Source organism: Vidua macroura, chromosome 3 (genome assembly GCF_024509145.1).
Source record: "Vidua macroura isolate BioBank_ID:100142 chromosome 3, ASM2450914v1, whole genome shotgun sequence".
Classification (NCBI taxonomy): domain Eukaryota; kingdom Metazoa; phylum Chordata; class Aves; order Passeriformes; family Viduidae; genus Vidua; species Vidua macroura.
The window spans coordinates 18094064-18113344 of record NC_071573.1 but is presented as its reverse complement, the minus strand read 5'-3'; the positions used below and the strand labels follow the sequence as shown (position 1 = coordinate 18113344).

The 19281-nt window shown below is 49.6% G+C and overlaps 2 protein-coding genes across 7 annotated transcripts in view; one reads left to right on the top strand and one right to left on the bottom strand.

The window, feature by feature from the left end:
* The window catches only part of RNF8 (ring finger protein 8), a 12958-nt gene extending 10920 nt beyond the window's left edge, over nucleotides 1-2038 (bottom strand). Inside the window, exon 1 of one of the 5 annotated variants that reach the window (XM_053973185.1) lies at nucleotides 1853-2038. In XM_053973185.1, coding sequence (XP_053829160.1) covers nucleotides 1853-1942 — 90 coding nt within the window. In that variant the 5' untranslated portion in view covers nucleotides 1943-2038. Of the gene's footprint in view, nucleotides 1-250; nucleotides 343-1443; nucleotides 1629-1852 lie in introns of those variants that run through there. The other 4 variants (XM_053973184.1, XM_053973186.1, XM_053973187.1 and 1 more) reach the window with 4 other exon arrangements.
* AARS2 (alanyl-tRNA synthetase 2, mitochondrial) lies at nucleotides 1683-19281 on the top strand. 2 transcript variants are annotated; one of them, XM_053973183.1, is made up of 22 exons: nucleotides 1683-1756; nucleotides 2888-3076; nucleotides 3722-3867; nucleotides 4624-4818; nucleotides 5306-5450; nucleotides 5885-6030; nucleotides 6331-6439; nucleotides 6756-6794; nucleotides 7444-7555; nucleotides 8075-8202; nucleotides 8927-9077; nucleotides 10858-11027; nucleotides 12015-12128; nucleotides 12507-12647; nucleotides 13264-13401; nucleotides 13806-13915; nucleotides 15020-15128; nucleotides 16612-16734; nucleotides 17075-17185; nucleotides 18056-18139; nucleotides 18276-18386; nucleotides 18763-19281. In XM_053973183.1, exons 2-22 carry the CDS (start codon nucleotides 3041-3043, stop codon nucleotides 18925-18927), a joined length of 2583 nt encoding a protein of 860 aa, XP_053829158.1. In that variant the 5' UTR covers nucleotides 1683-1756; nucleotides 2888-3040; the 3' UTR covers nucleotides 18928-19281. The 2 variants fall into 2 exon arrangements, with proteins under 2 accessions (XP_053829158.1, XP_053829157.1); XM_053973182.1 differs by lacking the exon at nucleotides 1683-1756 and adding an exon at nucleotides 2207-2452.

Below are 19281 nucleotides of genomic sequence, written 5' to 3'. Positions count from 1 at the left end.
AAAACTGTCATCAAAAAAAGTGCACACTCAACATTGCCCTAAATACACAGCACTTTTGTAAATCACACCATTGATCTTATGGCTTAGAATCTAAGCTACATGCAGCTCATAATCAGTAGTAAAAGTGATCTAAGTAACTGGATTAGACTCTAATGGTATCTTCTGGAAGAAGGGACATAATTTAATTTTACTATTGCACAGTATCTTATTAAATCTCATCTAATTTCAGATTGCCATTTAAAGCACATACCTGCTCTCCCTTCCTCTGCTGCCTCCTCTGCACACTTCTCTTAATTCATCTGTGCACTGCATTTCCTGAGCAGTTCTCACCTTGAGTTTACAGCAAGAACTCAGACCCCCATGTCATAACCAAAAGCAAGGAAGCAAACTAAGATGGCAAAATCAAACTTAACCACATTAGTGCCTACCTCTTAAGTTTCATATAGTTTTCTGTCAGCATGGATTGCATATGTAAGAGGTACAGAGACTCAAATGGATAAATACTCCCTTCTTCATGAGGATTCAAACATAAAATCAGCTTTGCATTTGTCCCTGCAGTGACATCCTCAGGGCCCAGTCACAGACATCTGCAGGACCTCACATACCAAGATGAGCGAGAGTAAGCAGGGCCAGTCATAAAACTCTCCCTTGATCAAGTTCATTTAGCAAACGGGTCCAAGATGTTACCACTCACCTGCTGGAGTTCTGTGCGGCTCACAGCAGTACTGGCAAATCACATCCTATCCCCACATATGAGCAGTGTCTTTTGGCACCAAAGTGGTCACAGCACCAAGCCTGAGAGTGTTTAAGAAGTGTTTGGACAACATCCTCAGGCATGTGGTGTGATTCTTAGTGCTGTCCTGTACAGAGTCAAGAGCTGGACTCAATGATCCCTGTGTGTCCCTACCAACTCAGGATATTCTATGATTATGATTTAAATCTCCAGCAAAAGCAGTTTGTGCTCTGTGGCGTGGCACACCTAAAGCACCAGAATGCCATCAGCCTCCCTGCTGCAAATGACAACCACTGTGCATACAATCAGAGCAGTAACATGCCAAACTGGATTCCCTGCACAATTATCAGTGCCCTGGCTGTAAGTTGTTATCTTCAGTCCTTCACCGAGGATATCTGCACATCTCAGGGCTTCAAATCCACAATGGGAGAGTAACAAAAGCATATGTTTGTATGGGCGTCTTTTGCAGTGTGTGAGCACAAGGCCTTGGCCACAGCATCACCCATACCACCTGATTTTGACCACCAGAACAGCACTCCTTTTACACTGCCCCAACGTCACCGCACATCTTTGCCTGCTGGGTTTTAGGGAAGAGTACCAGGGCCCATTTTTCAATTTAAAAACACGATCGCTAAGAAAATGGCTATTCCTGTACCGCACCAAAACATAACCAAAACAATTTAAACGTGACCTCGTTTACACCTGAATACCTTATGCCTTAGGTACTGCTAACCTCGCCAAAAGCATCGCCTTGTTAATTAGGCTACGGACTCCCTTCGTCCTCACGTTACCGTCTCACGAACAACTCTACCTAAATACGACATAAGAATGTATAGATATAAACAAGCGAAGGCTTGGCCAAGGCCACTCCAGCGCCTGGGTCCGCCCTCGGGCGTTACCGGGGCTCAACGGTGCTCGCTCGGGCAGCCCGGGGAGAAGGCCGGGCGGCCCCTCCGAACGGCCACGAACGGAGACTGCTCCTTAAGCGGGACGAGGCGGTGCTTTTTCCTCCTGGGAAACGCTGTAAGAAACCACGAGACCCCACCAAACTGCACCCCGAGAGCCGTGCCCACCCACCCGCCCGCCCGCTCCGAGGGGCCGGAGCCCGGCGCGGCTCACCTGCGTGCCGGCCTCCAGCAGGAGCCAGTCGCCGCTGGCCCCGACTCGGCGGAGGCACCAGGCCAGGCACGGCACCCCGCGCACCGCCATGGCGCCGGCCCGCCGCGACCGGCGGGAGCGATCGCTGCGGCGGCGGCGGCGGGGACGGCACTCGCAGGGGACGGGACGGGACGGGACGGGATGGGATGGGGCCCGTCCGAGCCCGGGCTACGACCGGAGCCCGCGCGTGCGCCGCAGGACCCGCGGGGACGGCGCGGCGCTTTCCCACCGTCCCGCGGTACCTCCCCGCAGTCCCGCCGCGCTCCTCCGTGTCCCGCCTCCTCCGCGCACCGCCTCTTCCGGGCGCCGCGGCGCTGCCATCCGCCGTGGGGCACCATGGCTGCGGCCGCCCGGCTGCGGCGGCGGCTGCTGCTGGAGGTGCCGTGGCGCTGGCGCTGCAGCCCCCGCCGCGGCGGTGCCGCCTGCCCGTCGGCGGGGCAAATCCGCGCCGCCTTCCTGCGCTTCTTCGAGGAGCGCCACGGCCACCGCCGCCTGCCCTCGGCCCCCGTGCGGCCCCGCGGCGACCCGCGCCTCCTCTTCGTCAACGCGGGCATGAACCAGGTGCTCTCCCCTCTCCTGCACCTCCCCTCCTCCGGCTCACCCGCGCTTCCGCGTCTCAGAGGAGCGCGGCCCGGCTTGGGGTGTCCCCTGCCAAAGAGATCTCCGGCGTTGCTTTGGGCTGCCTGCCGCGCCGTCCTTCTGGACGCCTCTCGTAGTGCCGTAGTGCAGTGGGAGTCTCCCTCGCTGGCGATAGTTAAGAACTGTCTGAACACAATCCTCTGCCGTGTGTTCTGGAACGAACTTGCTTAAGCAGGGAGGCTGGACCAGATGACCCACTGTGGTCCCTTCCAGCCTGACCCATTCTGTGTATCAGGAGCCCCAGGCGCAGGCCCTCTGTGCAAGATGACATCTGTCCATAGCAGGTACAGATGCCACCTAGGCATTTGTAGGAATGCCTACACCTAGGTATCTAGAGCGTGTGTCTCTCATTTCCAGTTCAAGCCCATTTTCCTGGGCACAGTGCACCCCCGGAGCGAGCTGGCCCAGTACCGGCGGGTGGTGAACAGCCAGAAGTGTGTGCGTGCAGGAGGGAAGCACAACGATCTGGAGGATGTGGGCCGAGATACTTACCATCACACGTTCTTTGAGATGCTGGGGAACTGGTCCTTTGGGGATTACTTTAAGGTGAGGTGATAGGAGTGAACCCTTTATACGGGAAAATATAGCCTGCCTTTCGGAGCTGTGCTGTAGTGCCATAGGGCTGTGTGCAGAAGGTGTTTTGGTAGCTCCAGATTCATTACTGGGAGCTCTGTGGCCTGGAACAGAGGTGGTCAGCTCATGGGCTCTCTTGCTGAATGTGTCCTGCAGACTCTCAAAGCACTCAGCCTGCCAAAGCTGTGACCAACATGTGAAAATCAAAGTTTTCTGTGAGAATGCCAGTGTTAACCACTTAATATGGTGTAAAGAGGTTACCAGTTCATTTAATGCTTATTACTAGAAAGTTTGAAAAGGGAAGAAGAATAAAGGATGCTAAGTTTTTTAGGTGGCATATACATTTTTTCAGTGGAAAAAAAAATAATCCATGTTACTCTGCTGGTCAGCACATAGATGCACTCTGTGCTGAAGGTCTCACAACATTTTAGGAATGTCAGTTTTCCACTGGCAGCAGTGAGCTGTCTCATTCTCCTGACCTTCATCCTGCTGTTTGCAATACACCTGAAAATTAGCAAGGGAGAGAAACAGCTGAAATTAACTTCTTTGTTGTTTGACTCCCATTCTAAAGACTCTTCCTGAATTACTGTGCTTCATTTATGTCCCCTACCTGCTCAGGAGGAGGCATGTAGGATGGCCTGGGAGCTCTTGACAGAGGTCTATGAGATCCCCAGAGATCGTCTCTATGTCACCTACTTTGGTGGAGACCCCTCGTTGGGGCTGAGTGCAGATGAGGAGTGCAGGGACGTGTGGCTCCACCTGGGGTAAGTGTGTTAGAGAAGAGGTTCTGAGCAGCAGGTGCTGACATTTCACTTTCCACAGTCTTGCATTTGCTCTTTAGTTGATCAGCTGTAGGGGCCAGAGAGTATGTTTTACCATTTTGTTTCTGGTTTCTTTGGGCTGTTAAAAGTCAGCTGGGCTCTGAACTCACTGGGTCTCTTGAACTTTTGGTTCATTCTCAGGTAGTATGGGTGGGGGTTGGTATGTGCCTAAAACTGGCTGGCCTGGATGAAGTATGTACAGAATCTCCAATCCTTTGCTTCCTCTCCATCATGAGAGTACATTCTCTGAAAGCAAGCAATGGCTGCTTCAGTGAGAGGGTTCAGCCACAGCACTGCTGTGCTTTGGAAACTTGTTCCAGCTGTATGTAGGCTTTGAACCCAAGGCAGCCAGCTCTGTGCCACTGATGGTGTTCAGGTCTTGCCTCTGCTCCAAGGAGCAAGGTGCTCCACAGACCCAGTGGAGAGCCTGTCTTGGTCAGCAGGGGCCAGGCTGTGTTTGCCCATCATTCTGGGCTGAGACTAGGGTCCTGCGTGGTTTGGCTCACTTAATCTCGCTAAGGAGAGTAATTCTGTGTGAACAGAAGGACATAGAGAAGCAGAGGAATTCTGATGTGTTTGCTTTTTGAGTCTGTAGTAGGAAGAAAGGATTCCTTTCTTCCAGCTTTCTCTGTGATCTAGGCTACTGTGTGGTTTGTGTGTAAGCCTCAGCACTGCCATCTCTGTTATCTGCCTTTCCAGGGTTCCTGCCAGTCACGTGCTTCCTTTCCCATTGAAGGATAACTTCTGGGAGATGGGGGACACAGGTCCCTGTGGTCCCTGCACAGAGATCCACTATGACCACGTGGGTGGTGGCAGAAATGCTGCAGCACTGGTGAACCAGGGCAGCCCCGATGTAGTGGAGATCTGGAACTTGGTTTTCATGCAGTACAGCAGGTACCAAGCATCTCATCTGAACTCCAGAGCCTTTCCCCCTAGCCTGACTCCAAAATCATGGGTATATTCTCAGACTTATCACTGTTTTCCAGAAGGTGGCAATGCCAGGAGCAAGAGAGAAACTGTGGAGATTTGTCCAGCATGGCTCTTGGTCCCCTTTGCTTTAAATCCCTGTCTTCTTCAACCTTCACTGCCTATTCTCCCTTAATGCTACATTCCAGAGATCTCTTGAGCCTGGAGGAGGAGGAGAAGGCCTTTTTCCTTACATGCAGCCTATCCTGAATATGTGATGGTCAGATCCTGGCTGCCTGACAGGGCCAAGGCAGGCTGCTGTCACTCTTGTCCCTGAGCTTCCTTATGCTGGGTCACCCACTGTTTCCATCCCCTGTCACTTTCCCATTCTCTTTGATTCACCTGTTCCTTATTTTTGCCCATTAATTGATCCTTGCTTCTCTTTTGCCTTTTATTTTTCCTGCCTGGCTGACAGAGAGGTGGAGGGGAATCTCCTTCCCTTGCCACAGCACCATGTGGATACAGGAATGGGTCTGGAAAGGCTGGTGACAGTTCTGCAGAACAAACGTTCCAACTATGACACCGATCTCTTCACTCCCATCTTGGATGCCATTCAAAAGGTGATGGTGCTTCTGCTCAGAGTCACAGCTCAACAAAAGCTCCTTGAACACAGACTGCTTGCTGGGTAGCATGGTACAGCCTTCTTTGAGCAGTATCTTGAGACAGGAGGTTATGTCTTGCCAGGTCCAATGCAGTGTTCTAGAAAAAAGGGAGAATTCCAGGTTGGAAATCTGCTAGAATATCAGCACTGCTGATTAATTTTTCCTTCAAAGTGTCTTAAGTTTCTCAATGCTAGGGCATTGGCTGACCTGTGTTAGGTACAGAAGTCTTGGTCTGTAGTGCTCTGGAAGGATTTAATGAGTACATCTTAGGTGCATGAGGTACAGGGGTAGTTGAAAAACATGATGTCAGGCGTAGCTGGCTGCCTCTTGTGTTGAAACTTCTTCTGCAGCCATTACTTTCTGCTGATTTGTCTCTCTACTTTCTCTTTTAGGGCTGCAGGGCACCCAGATACCAAGGTTTGGTTGGGAATGCTGATGTTGGGCGTGTGAACATGGCCTACCGCGTGGTGGCAGATCACGTGCGCACCCTGTGCGTGTGCATCACTGATGGCATCTACCCAGGCTTCTCTGGAGCAGAGTAAGGACATAAGGAAATGGCATGGGGTGGAGGAAGTTAGGTCTAGAAAGGAATATGAACAGCCAGGGAAGGGGTTCTAGTGTGGGCCCCAGATAGGGAGTGCATGACCTTTTAGAGAGATAGGAAGATGAGAGCCAGGAAGGGGTTCCAATCTGCAGACTTCCCCTTGGATGGGTGTAGAGTGTTGGGAGCAGCTGGCCTGTGCTGATGAATCAGACCAGATGAGCTGGGGGATGCTGGATGTGGCAGCTGGGCAGGGATGCTCACAAGGCTGCCTGAGGAATCCTGCTCTGTTTTCAGACTGGTGCTGCGTCGGATCCTGCGCAGGGCTGTACGCTTTTGCTCTGAAGTTCTACAGGCTCCACCTGGGCTCCTGGCCTCCCTGGTGCCTACCGTTGTGGAAGTGCTGGTGAGTAAAACGGCTGTCTTGGGGGAAAAAGGTCATCACACATCCTATTCAGCCCCATGTCCGTTGTCTGCATACAATCTTGGATGGGAAGGAGCTCCAGGAAGGTGTTACCTGATGCTATGCATGCCAGTATTAAAAACCTCTTGCCTCTATATCACTTGTGATGGGAGGGAGGGGGCCTAGTGTCATCAATGGTACAGTCAGCACAAGCATTATAAGTGTATGCAAGTAACCTCTATAATGTTTGTGACATGCTGCGAGATCCCCCGAGGAAGATGCTGAGGATGTTATCACTAACTGAGGCTCACTTCCACAGGGAGATGCTTATCCAGAGCTGACAAGGAATGCCAACCAGGTGAGCAATGTGGAATCCCCTTGTCTCATTATCTTTGTGAGGCACTGCTCTCAAGCCCAGAAATCAGCCCGCCCTTGGGACTTAGCTGGAGGAGTTTGTGTAGCCTCCTCCGCAACCGTGTTCTCGTGGGTGGGCTGAGATGTTCTGGGCACAAGTATCTGTAGCAGATTTCCATATGGTCCAGTAGGTCCTTACCAGGGACTGCATGTGCTGTGTAAGGCGGCTGTTGCTCTAAAAAAGCTACAGTAGCTTTTTTGGTTGAGTGCAAGTACAGCCTGTCCTCGCCCGGGTACCCTTTGTCTAAAGTGGAGTGATGACTTAAGGCTAGTCCCAGCTTGCTTTCACTGACAGCAACTTCTCTGGCTGTTCCAGACATACAGTTGTAATTGGGTCACAGATAGGAATGCCCAATAAGGAACATTTGTCAGCCTAAAGCTTTCCCCATGTGGATGGTCAATATTTCTTTGACAGGAATGGTGACAGGAGACACAATGACTTTGGCACTGTTCAATAATGCATCAGAGCCATGTTGTGATGGATACGTGCAGAACAAAAAAAGCTGGTTGATATGCTTTGAGCTGATTAAGCAGGCCTGAGCTGAGCTGGGGAACTCTCTGAAATGTGGGTAACCCTTCTGATCCTTGGGCAGATCAAGGATATCATTAATGAGAACGAGGCTGCATTTCTGTCCTCCCTGGAGCGTGGGAGGCGCGTCATTGAGCGGACAGTGCAGCAGATGGAGCCCTCCACAAATTTCCCAGGTGAGTGTCCCTCCTCTGACAAGCTGTCTTTTGTTTGCTCCAGGTCCTCACAAGCATTGCAGTCAAAACAGGTGGATGTTTGCCTCCCCTGCATTTTCTGTGACACTCTAGCCCCAGACAGAGGAGCAGATGTTCCTTTCTCCAGATTGCAGTTGTTTTCTAGTACTTCATCCTCACAACAAACTAGCCAACAGGCAAGTTAGAAACATTCCCTTGCTGTTTTATTGACTGATCAACAAGGTCATTATACAACACAGCTGAGAGAAGTAGCACAGAACCCAACCAGTGCAGCTGCCTGTCTAGATGTGCTGCACTGAATTTTAGCAGGAGAGGAGCATTATTAATATTCAGTCCCATGCAAGAAGAGCTCCAAGGCTTCTCTTCCCCATTAACTGTACAGTTGCACAGGTGGATCCAGTTACCAAAGCACACACTAGATTGGTCCCATCCAGACAAATCTTGAGATGCCTTTGCTTTCTGTGTTCACACAGAGTTCTTGTCCTTCTTTTTGTCTTACAGCTGAGGTAGCCTGGTCTCTCTATGGGAGTTTGGGATTCCCTCTGGATCTGATTGACTTGATGCTTGAAGAGAAGGGAATCAGTTTGGATTCAGCTGCTTTTAATGAACTTGCTCTGGAAGATGCGAAGGTAAGAGGAAGACCTGCCTTGTCAGAATAATTCAACGCCTTATCCTGTGAACATGGAAGCAGGATCTCTTTCACTGCTGAGGCTCTTCAGAGCACCACAGGGCTACATGCCTTCTTCCTGAAAGGTAAGTGGGTCTGAAACAGCAGTGTCATCACAATCCCCTTGTTTCTGAATGTGGAACTGAACTGTTGGTGATTTTTCTTCAGGTATTTTATGATGCTGAAGTGAAGGTTATGAAATATTTATATAGATTAGGACAGTCCTCTGTTAGTCATGTAGTCTAACTTCTCACACAAAGTAGAACCGGCTTAGACAGCTGAAGCAGCAAATTATTTATGAAGAGTTTACAAAATCTCCACGATCTCGGTAGTGCTGAAATACTTGCACTGCCCACCCACCACCACCACCCCCTAGTGCAGTAATGGGTTTGAGGCCTTCCTCCTGAGCTTTAATGGCCTGGAAGCTTCACAGCTACACAGCAAGCTGTGCCAGGAGGGATGTGTTAACAGCTGGTATGGCCTGGCTCAAGGCTAGCACGGAGTACTATTCAGTGCTTGTGAGGTTTGAAGGGATGGGGTTAGTTAGCAGTAGCCTACATCAGCCTGGATCTGAACAAGCCTTTTCTATAGAGGTGGAGGAAGTCATTCCTAGCCTTACAGCTCCAGTTACCTGTTTGCTTGCCCCCAGGGATCTCCCATCTAACTGTGCCTTTGCTCTGCTGCAGCGGAAGGCTGGTGGCCCACAGGCAGGACAGCCAGGGAACACAAACACACACCTGGATGTGCACTCGCTGGCTCGGCTGCAGGGCAGCAACGTGCCTGCTACGGATGACTCTCCAAAGTACGCCTACGCGCTGGGCCAGCACGGGCAGTACGGTGAGTGCCTGGCCCACCTGCAAAGCAAGCTCTACTGGAGTCCCTCACGTGGCTGCTTTTGCTGCCTAGCCCCATGCGTGCACAACTTCTACTTCGTGGTCCAGACCTGTCCGCCTTGCTGCCACGTCTTTTCCCTACCCCTGTACCTCATCCCAAACCGGGTGCTTTTCTTAGTGCTGTTGGTACGTGCCTAGGAAGGCTCTGGGCTGGTAACAAGGCTGAGCTCTGGGTTGGCACCACTGGGTGCAGTGGTGAAACGGGGACTGTTGATTTCTTCTAGAGATAAGTCTGTCTCCAACAATTAGGCTTCTGGGTGCGTGCTCGAGAGAAAGAAGGATAATTACGCAAGGTTTTAGGTACCTGTGTGAAACCGTGCCCTTGCTGTTTCCGTGGCAGCCCGCTAGGTGCCAGCGCAGGCTTTTTGTCACCTAGGGTAACTGAGGCTGCTGATGCTCTACAGAAGGCATAGAGATAAGCCACAGGGTGTGGCTTATGAAGATAAGCAAGAGGTGGTGTGGCTGTCACAGACAATTAGAGAAGGCTGTGTACAGCCAACTCCCTTTTACCCAGTGTGCTGGTGGCAGCCCACACTAACAGAAAGTGAGGCAATTCAAGCTATATATACTACAGCAAGAGCACAACAGAGGAAAAAAGCCTAGCAGTGACATTGGCTCAAATCCCCAAACTAGAACTGTCCCACCTTCTCAGCTTCTAAATCATGGAATAATTTGGGTTGAAGGGGATCTCTGGATGTCCAATTTCTTGTTAAAAGTAACACCAGTTTCACAGCTGGATCACATTGCTCAGAGCTTTGTCCATTTAAATTTTCAGTATCTTCAGGGACAAAAATCTGACAGCCTATCTGTTCCCTATTCTTTATCTCTCTTAGTGTGTAAAGGTTTTTTTCTTCAGGTACAGCCAGAATTTCCTGTACTCTAGATGTAATCTCCTAAATGCTAAATTGGGATGAATAACCTCTTCTTTGACTGCTGGCTATGTTTGTGTTCATACAGCTCAGCAGGCAGGCAGCCTTCCTTGCTGCAAGGGCACCCTGCTGGCTTGTGTTCAGCTTGCTCCTGAGAACCTAAGACTTCTGTCTGTAGACTGCTCAGATGCCTTCAAAAAACAGTCCAGTTCTTCAATGTATCAGCCAGTCCCTGCCAATTAAGTGGGATATGGATAATCATTAATGAAGATGTTAAGTGGTGTTGTCCCTTATATCAGCCACCATGTAGCTCTGCTAGTAGCTGAATATCAGTTGAACATAGAACTACTGAGCAATTCTTGCTGGGGCCCTCTGCCCAGACAATTACACACCCACCTTATGGGCCACTTGTCCACAGTGCCCAAATCTGGGTTCAAGGAGCCTACAGGAGAGCATGTTAGAAGCTTGCTGCACCCAGGTACATGACATCCCTGCTGTCCCCTATCCACAGCATCTTCATAAAAGTCAGTCAGGTTTGCCAAGCTTGCGGTGTTGCAAGATGCAGATGTGTCTGTGCCACATTTTCTTCTACCAGGCTCATGTGGAGCCAGATTGGGTGTCCCTGCCTGCTTAGCTGCTACTCTGCAGTTCTGTCATTCTGTAAGTGAGGGGTGACTTAGTTCCAGTCCTTTGTCCCTTCTGCCAGTAGCTGTTCCTCTCCTACCAAGGCAAAGTGCCAGCTTTCAGTATAGCCCAGGTGTTGACAGGGTTGGCACAGGGAAGTGATCCCTCCTTTCCTGTTGCAGTCTGACAGGCTGTATGCACTAACTGCTGCTGTCTTCTTCTCCCTGACAGAGTTCAGTCCGTGCCAGGCCACTGTCCTGATGCTGTACAGAGATCAGTCTCTCCATAAGGAGGTTGGGGCAGGGCAACGCTGTGGTGTCATCTTGGACAGGACTAACTTCTATGCAGAGCAGGGAGGGCAAGACTCTGACCAAGGCTACATGATACGTTTAGGACAGCAGGTAAGGCCCTTTGCTGCCTAACCCAAGGCTGCCGTGCGTTCTGCGGCCATGCAGAATTCTCCAAGTGATGGGTTGTTCTACTGTGTTAATTTGCAAGCTGCTGACTCTTGACAGTTCTCTTGGCTTAGCATCAGAGTTGGTGGGGTAAGGCAGAATCAGCAGTAACTTCACAAGGGCATTCTTGCTGCTGTGGTTGTCTCTCACAGCCCTTTGCAATTTCATCTTGCTGAGGAAGACTAAGGTCTTCTCAGGTCTTCCTTCAATGTGCTGTGTTCTTGCCAGCTGGGGTTGTAATGCTGAGAGAAGGTAATCATTGATCAGAGAGTCTGTGAACTGAGTCATTTCTCTCTGGTCAGTCCTGGACAGCTGTAAGTGCTGCCCAACCTGAGACCCAGTGCAAAAACTCTTATTCCTCCCAAGAGCATCAGAGAGGACCTCCACTTCTGCAGCATGTTCCTTCAGCCTAGCCAAAGGGAGAGCTTTTACCCTGTCCTGGGAACTTACACAGGGCACAGCCTTTTCTTCTTTCCCCATTTCCTGCTCTTGATAATCACCCCTGGGCCTTTTTAGCCTTGCAGAGTGTTACAGTACCTTGCTCAGCACTTCTTCCCAAGCTAAAGTGGTGGTCCAGTTTTGTTGCCATCCCAGTGAGGCAGAAATGGTGCCTTGCATGCCAGAGACGTGCCTTGGGAGATGCTGTTCATTTTCTCACGGATGAGTATAGTTGTTAAGAAAATTAGTCAGCAGTTACTGCCCATCCACTGCAAGCTGGCAGCCTCAGCATACTTTGTAGTGAGTGGCTGGGTACAGGCGAGGTCTGAGACACTTTGGTTATGTTTGCAGTAAGCTGCTCTCTGCTTTTCCCACCCCATCCCTGTCTTTTAGGGATTGGTGGGAATTCTGTTTCCCAGTCGGGTCAACAGATACACAGCACAGGTATTTGGATCTTCCCTGTGTCCTAACTCATTTTTCTGTCTCTTTGCTCAGGATGTACTCTTTCCTGTAGAGTCAGTTCATCTCTGTGGTGGCTACGTGATCCATGAGGTGACTGCTGTGGAAACCCTGCGTGCTGGTGACCAAGTGCAACTCTTTGTGGATGAGGTGATAACTTAGTGCTCTTAACCTTTTCCTTGTGATGTCCTGAGTAACCCAGGCACAGCAGATCTTTGTCCTTTGTATTCTTGAGACTTCTCTTCCTCCTAGTGTGCAATGGGAAGGAGATATCACAACTGACTCTGTAATCTTTGTGACCCATTGATCTGTCCAAAAGTATCCAGCCTACCCTTTACTGTTTTACAAAGATGATCCTGTGGAAAAAGGAGTTAGATCTGCCCTGTCACGTAACTCATCTGACACCTGTACTACCCGTTGTTTTCCCTCCATCTTCTCCTATCCCCTTTTCCTTATCTCTTCATGCCATCCCTGCTCCCCAGAGCCGTGGAGAGCCAGCACTCCCTGCTAACTGGTGTGTGCTTTCAGGCACAGCGCCTGGCCTGCATGACAAACCACACTGCCACCCACCTGCTGAACTTCGCGCTCCGGCGTGTCCTGGGTGACAACACCGAGCAGCGGGGGTCCCACGTGACAGCAGAGCGGCTGCGCTTCGACTTTGATACCAAGGTGACTCTGAAATCCAGTTCCCTAGTTCTCAGCAGTACCAGCATTCCAGGGATTCTTTCCAGGGATTTTTCCCCTCTCCCCATAATCACTCCTTTAGAGACAAGTCACATTTTGTCTGAGTAATGAAGCTTGGTCCTGTGGACATGACTGTGTCCATTTTGCATGACCTGACCCTGAGCAGGGCTTGCTGAGGGGATGAATGGGGGTCAGAAGGGAAAGGACTTAGCAAGGCCAGTGGTCATGGGACTGACACAAAATAGTGTAAAGGAGTCTTTGAGAGATGGTGCTTGGCTGTGGCATGTATCTGATGTCTATATTGGACATTCAGGTGAGAGAAGCTTTGGGTCAGGTAACCTGGTAACCTGTCATTCATTGTAATATTTCTTTTGAAGACTTTGGCTGATGCTCTTCCATCAAAAATCCTTATCTCTCATGTAAGGAGAATGTGGGAGGGCCATTATGTTCACAGTTCCCTTTTACAAGCAGAGAAGATGAGATGCAGGGGAAGAGTGGTGTGCCCAAGCTGAGTCATCTGGTGGCTGTGCCCCAGATCTCCCTCCTTCGTTCTGTACCTCTCGGAAGGCTTCTCCTGAATGTGGCTGATTTGCTTCCTCAGGGCCATGTGACTGTGAAGCAGCTACAGCAAGTGGAGCAAGTGGTCCAGGACCTGATCCAAAAAAATGAGGTGGTACATATGGCTGAAGTCCCCCTCACACTGGCAAGAAGAGTTCAGGGACTCCGTGCGGTGGATGAGGTATGACAGGATAGCAGCACACATCTTCATGAGCCTTCTCCTTCAGCGGGAATCATCTGGGACACGAGATGGTGACACAACGTGTTTCTGCAAGGGAATTGTCTCCCAAAACTCAGATGGGAAAATAGGACAGAGATGAGGTCTCAGGACACTGTTATAAAACATGGAGACTGGTGATGCACAGGCTTTCTGTTTATGCCTGTGGACCAAAAGCCTGTCATGTCACCAATTGTGTCTTTCTCCCACTGGTGGCTGGTTGTGGGGGAGAAGCAGTGCCACCCCTGACTCAGGGGCTGCTCTAGAATCGGGGAAAAATGAGGCAGACACCCAAAGCCATGTAGTTAGTCTCTAAATGCCCCTGAACAACCGTGTTGTTAGCTGCTGATTCCTCTTTCATCTGTCAGGGGTATCCAGATCCAGTGAGGATAGTGTCCCTGGGGGTCCCTGTGGAGAATGTGCTGACCTGTGACTCCAAGGCTGCAATGCAGACCTCTGTGGAGCTCTGCTGTGGGACGTAAGTGACTTTTACTTGCAGCCAGAAGGCATGTTTGTGGGCAGTGGTGGCTGAGGTAGAAACATCACTACAAGCACACCTTCCTGTCCCTGTGAAACTAAGTTTCCTCACTGGAAAAATATTGTGAGGCCAGGATGGGCTATTTACAAAGCTTTGGAAATTCCAGGGTGAGCAAACTTTAACAAAATGCACAGCATTTTTCTTTACCTCATAGTCTGAAATCAACCTGGAAGCCACAGAACACCAGCAGAGTGTGGGAAAGGTGTGTGTGACTTGTCGCACCACGGTTGTGGTGCTTTGCCTTTGGGGTTACAGAAGGGCTGGGTACCTGGCTGGAGACTCCAATTCAGCTGTGAGAACTTGAGACTGCTCTGATTATTTTAATTAATTATCTTCACCCTCTTCTGCTTTTAGCAGTAATGAGAGTAGAAGAAAAGTTAATTGATCTTAGGACAGTGCTGACACCAAGACAAAAAAAAAAGAAGAAACAAAGTGGCCTTAGAGCAGATAGTGCTGGAAATGAGCAATTTTCTACCTATGAAATCTTCTTGTGGGAGTAGTGGGACAAGAAACTGCATGGGAGAAGAGATGATCAATTCTTATGAAGATGTCTGGAATGATTACTTGTGGTAACAGAACCCAAGACACTGTAGTTTTCATATCCAGCGTTGAATAAACAAGAAGGAAAAGGGAGGTTGTCAGTGTCCTGAGACTGCACAACTGTCCTTTGTCTGGAGTCTACTGGCCAGGCAGTGAGCTGGCCTGTCAAGAGAGTGGTGGAGTAGCACCTGAGTAGAGGCGAAAAACACCAATTCATCTCACTGCTGAAGGAGAGGAGAGGAGGACAGAACTTGGCTGCACATTTGACTGGAGCCTGCTGGGCAGGTAGCACAGAGGTTCCTCTGGAGTAGCCTCAACTCTGCTGTCTCTTACCTGACAAGGTACCATCAGGATTTTAGGGATGGGAAAGGATTCAAGGTACTGGGATTAGGATTAGGAAAGGGCTGCTGGACTTTAGAGGTTCTTGAAAAAGAAAGCAGGGTTCTTGATTTCTGTTTGCAAAGAGCAATTTGCTTTCTTTCCTGTTCTCTGCTGACGTTCTAGGCACCTTCTCCAAACAGGATCTGTGGAAGACCTGGCCATCATCAGCGAGCGTCAGCTTGTCAAAGGGATTAGCCGTGTCATTGCAGTGACAGGGGGACGAGCCAAAGAGGTAAGAAAGAGGGAAATGAGATTTCTGCCATGTCAAGGCAATGCCAGAAGGACCAACCTTTGTAGGTTCCTCATAGACAATTAGCTCCCCACTGCTTTGGTTGGAGCCTCTGCTGTGCCACATCGGGCTTCCTGCTTCAGCATTGGGCTCAGCTCTGCTACTGTACCTCACTGTTCACTTCCTTTCCCTCCCGTCCTAGTTCTCTGTCTCCTTGACTTTCATTTCTCCCTTCAGACCCTCCTTTCCAAAATAAAAACTTGCACAAAATATCAGGAAGCTTCTGGTCTATAAATTTCAGTCCTCCAGTAGGTATTTTAAGGTATAATTCTTCATGCATTGATTTTGCCTCCTGCCTATCACAGCTGGATTTGCACTTTATGATTACAGGGTTTTGGCCTCATTCTTACAGCCCTTTTGCTTCCTTTCTTAAGTCTTTCTCCTGCTAAACTGTGATTCTGGTCTGGCTGTTTCTGTATAAAAAGTAAGCAACCTATTATTGTGTTCGTGAGATCACTCTGTCCTTTGAGTATTTGGAAGTGTCAGGTGCCCCATAAGCCTTCCCTCTTCCTTTAAGGCTGCTGTCAGAGGAGAGTGACTCACAGTCACTGGAATTGGAAAGACTAAAGGCAAAGCCCACCCCTGCAAATCTGTTACTTTTTGGCTGGCCGTCCCCTGTGCATCTGTGTCCCAGAGAGGCTTTTCTTCATGCAGAAGAACAAAAAGCTGCAGGGCACATCTGCATGTTTTGCTGGAAGTGCTGACCTGGAGAGCCCCTGAGAGGAGCTCTGTGCCAGTGTTAATCAGAAAGGAGACTGCAGAGAGATTTACTTGTGTATCCTAGCTTGGCAGAGCAGTCCTCTGCTGTCCTGCTCTAGTCTTGCAGGACCATCCTGGGCATAGAGATCTGGCAGGAAGGAAATGCTCCAAAATATAAGGATTGGCATTGGTGAAAAAAGCTTGTAATAGCTTTTAAAAAAATTATTTATAGTAGCATTGTTGGAGAAAACAGTAAGAAATATATCAGGATAGGTAAACTCAGGAAATACGCTTGAATGGCTGATGAGGTTTCTTTTAGTGTTAGTGTTTCTCTTGTTTCTTCAGTCAGCAGTTCCAAGATTGCATTTGCTAATGGAAGAAGATTTCTAAGATGCTCCACAGAGCTCCCCAGTTTTTCCTCAATGAAATCCTGATGATTTTGGTGCAGGTTTTTGAGGAAACATGAATTTTGACCATAAATATCACCTAAAGCTCAACAGCTTGGTCTGCCTGAGTGTGACCATCTAGTGTTGGTTGCAAATCTAGAGAGGAATGTTGTATTTCAGAGTCTTGCAGGAACAGTCATTCCTAAACCATCTGTAGGTGTCTTATTAGATTCTGACTAGCACTTCAGTGTTCATGACTCTGTTGTTTCCCCCATTTTCTCCATCCCTGTGGACTGTTTCTGTTGCTGCATTTGAACCATGCATTCCTTCCATCTCTGCAGGCCCGGGAAGCAGGCCAGTGCTTGGCTATGGAAGTAGACTCTGTCTCCCTACGAATGAAGCAGAGGATCACCTCTATTCCTGAGATGCAGAACCTCTCCAAAGAAGTGGGCCAGTTGACTAAAGTAAGGATTACACTCCTGTACAGAAAGCCCAGCATGGGCACATGGGACACATGACTTTTTCCCTATCAGGTTCACATCTTTCTGTGGTCAATAGCAAGGGCAAGTTGCTACCTGCTGTTGCCTCTTTGGTCACAAGGATTTTTGCCAGTGTCCAGGTTGCTGTGTTGCAGACGGCCAGCTGAAAAGAGAAAGGTGCTCAGCACTGTGACTGGCTGTCCTGATCATGTGGGTTAAAGCAAGGTCTGGAAAGAGGCTGTGCTCCAGCCTGACCTCCCAGAGAACTAACACTTTATGTCTAGGAGTACAGTTTAATGTTCTTACAAAGCAAATTGTCTTGCAGGTGGTGGCCAGCATTGCAATGCCCCAGTGGCAAAGAAAAGAACTACAGACCATCCTGAAAGCACTACAGCGAACAGCCAACACAGCTATCAAGAAACTGGAGCTGCAGCAGGTACTGAGGAGCAGCACACTGACTTGCAGCCAGCTGATAGCACACACCAGTGGACCAGATGTCTCTGTCACACTTCAGAGCCACTCAGTCACTAGAGTCTGAGAAGGCAGAAGAAAGCCCGTACAATTACGCATGGTGCAACGCAGGCCCTGTGTTGGGTTGATTTTGCTGGCCATTGTTTATGGGGCCATTGGTTAAAATGCAGAGAATGACTGGCTGGGCTTTTAGCACCTGCAGAATTTCCATGTCTCCCTGCCTGTGAGAACAGAGAGCCCCATACCAGCACTTTTGGTCAACACCAATAGGCATTGGGCCTCACTTCCTTGTTGAATAAGATGAGATGCATGAATAAGATGAGATGGTCCTCACAGTGGGCTTAACAAAGTTATACAGTCAGTGACAGGACAGAGTCTTTCCTCCAGCTGCATGGATTTTGCTGTGCTTCCCACATGTGTTTGTGTTCTGCCAATTTACATTAAAAGCAGATTATAAATACTTACTGGTAACAGAGAAATCTCAGGAAGAACTATCCCTTTCTTAAAGTAGAAGCATCTTGCCACAGAAGCCTTCCTGAGACACATTGCACTGTATAGGTCCAGAAGAGAGGCTGGGGACTGAATGAGTCACTCTGTATTCCACTTTTGACAGGGGTTCATCTCTGCTTGCATTTAGGGAAGGAGAGCTGTACAAGTCTACATGGAGATTTTAGTCTGCTAGTCTTACTTTGACTTCTGCTATCAAACATCTCCCGTCTGTCCCACAGAACAATGTCTGCATTCCTTTTGTGTATATATTACATGGATATATCCCCATGCAGCCCACCCTGTGCCACCTGTAGCCTTTCAAAGTGCTGTGTTCTTCTCCCTCCAGGCTGAGAAGGTGGCACAAATCTTACTAGCAAAATACTGCAACCAGCCTGTCATCATTGATACTATCCCAGCTGTTTCCCTCTCTGTGAGTAATCCACTTTCTTTGTTGGCCCAGCGGTACCTCAGGTGCTGCAAACAGCAAGAGGGAGTTGCTGGGCACATTTTCTGCTGGATGCTACTCTTTGCTGTTGCCTGACCTCTGTTCTCTCTGCCTCTCCTAGATCCTAATGAAAGTAGTGAACCAGCTGTGTGACAAGTCTCCTGGCACATCAGTCTTGCTGCTCAGCCCTCAGGCTTCGAATGAGGTGCTCTGTGCCTGTCAGGTATCCAAGGTAAGCAGAACCCTGATAGAGACAAGAGGAACCTGCCTGCCAAGGGGGGCTGGACCCACTGCTCAGCAGGTCCTGCTGGAGGCTTTTCCTGGGGTTTTGCCCAATGTTGGTGATTAATCACACAGGGGCAGGACCTGAGATGACTGTACTGGGACCAGATGTGCTTTCAGTCTCTGCTGGGCACAGATATCCCTGGATCCTCCAGGCTGTGTTTGCCCAGGGGCAAGACACAGCATTAACATGTAAGCTCAGCCTTTGTGGTCCTCATGGTCATGACTGCCTCAGGCTGGTGCAGAGAGGATGCTGTTAGCTTTCTTTTTTCATAGACTGCAGGCTGCCCCACAGTACACATAACTTGCCTGTGTCTCTTCCCCAGAGCTGCCTCCCCAGCTTCTCTGCTGCTGACTGGGCCGTGGCCGTCTGTACACAGATGGAAGGGAAGGCAGGAGGCTCTCCCATCGTAGCTAAGGGCAGTGGAAATGCCAAAGGCGTGCAGGGAGCCCTGACTACTGCACTGGAGTTCGCTCAGAGCAAGCTGTGATGCTTTAGTGCCAGGACAGCTGTATGCACCCAGCTGGACACTTGATACCAAGCATATACTCTGCCCATCTGAAAGAATTAGCAGCTGAACATTGCTGCAACTACTGCCTTGGAGCACTTGACTTCTGACCATCCAGGATCAGCAAAGACCCCACTGACAGAATGATGCTGCTTGTTCTCAGCACAGGCTATGGGGATGGAGCCTTGGAAAGCACCAGTTGCAACAGCAGATCCTACTTCTCATGGAACAGTGCAAATCTTGCCACAAGACCAGCACAGAAATTTTGTGAGAACGTGGGGAGTTGGGACTGTTATCTTAAAGCTATTAAAGGGTTGAGAGAATCCAATCACCTGA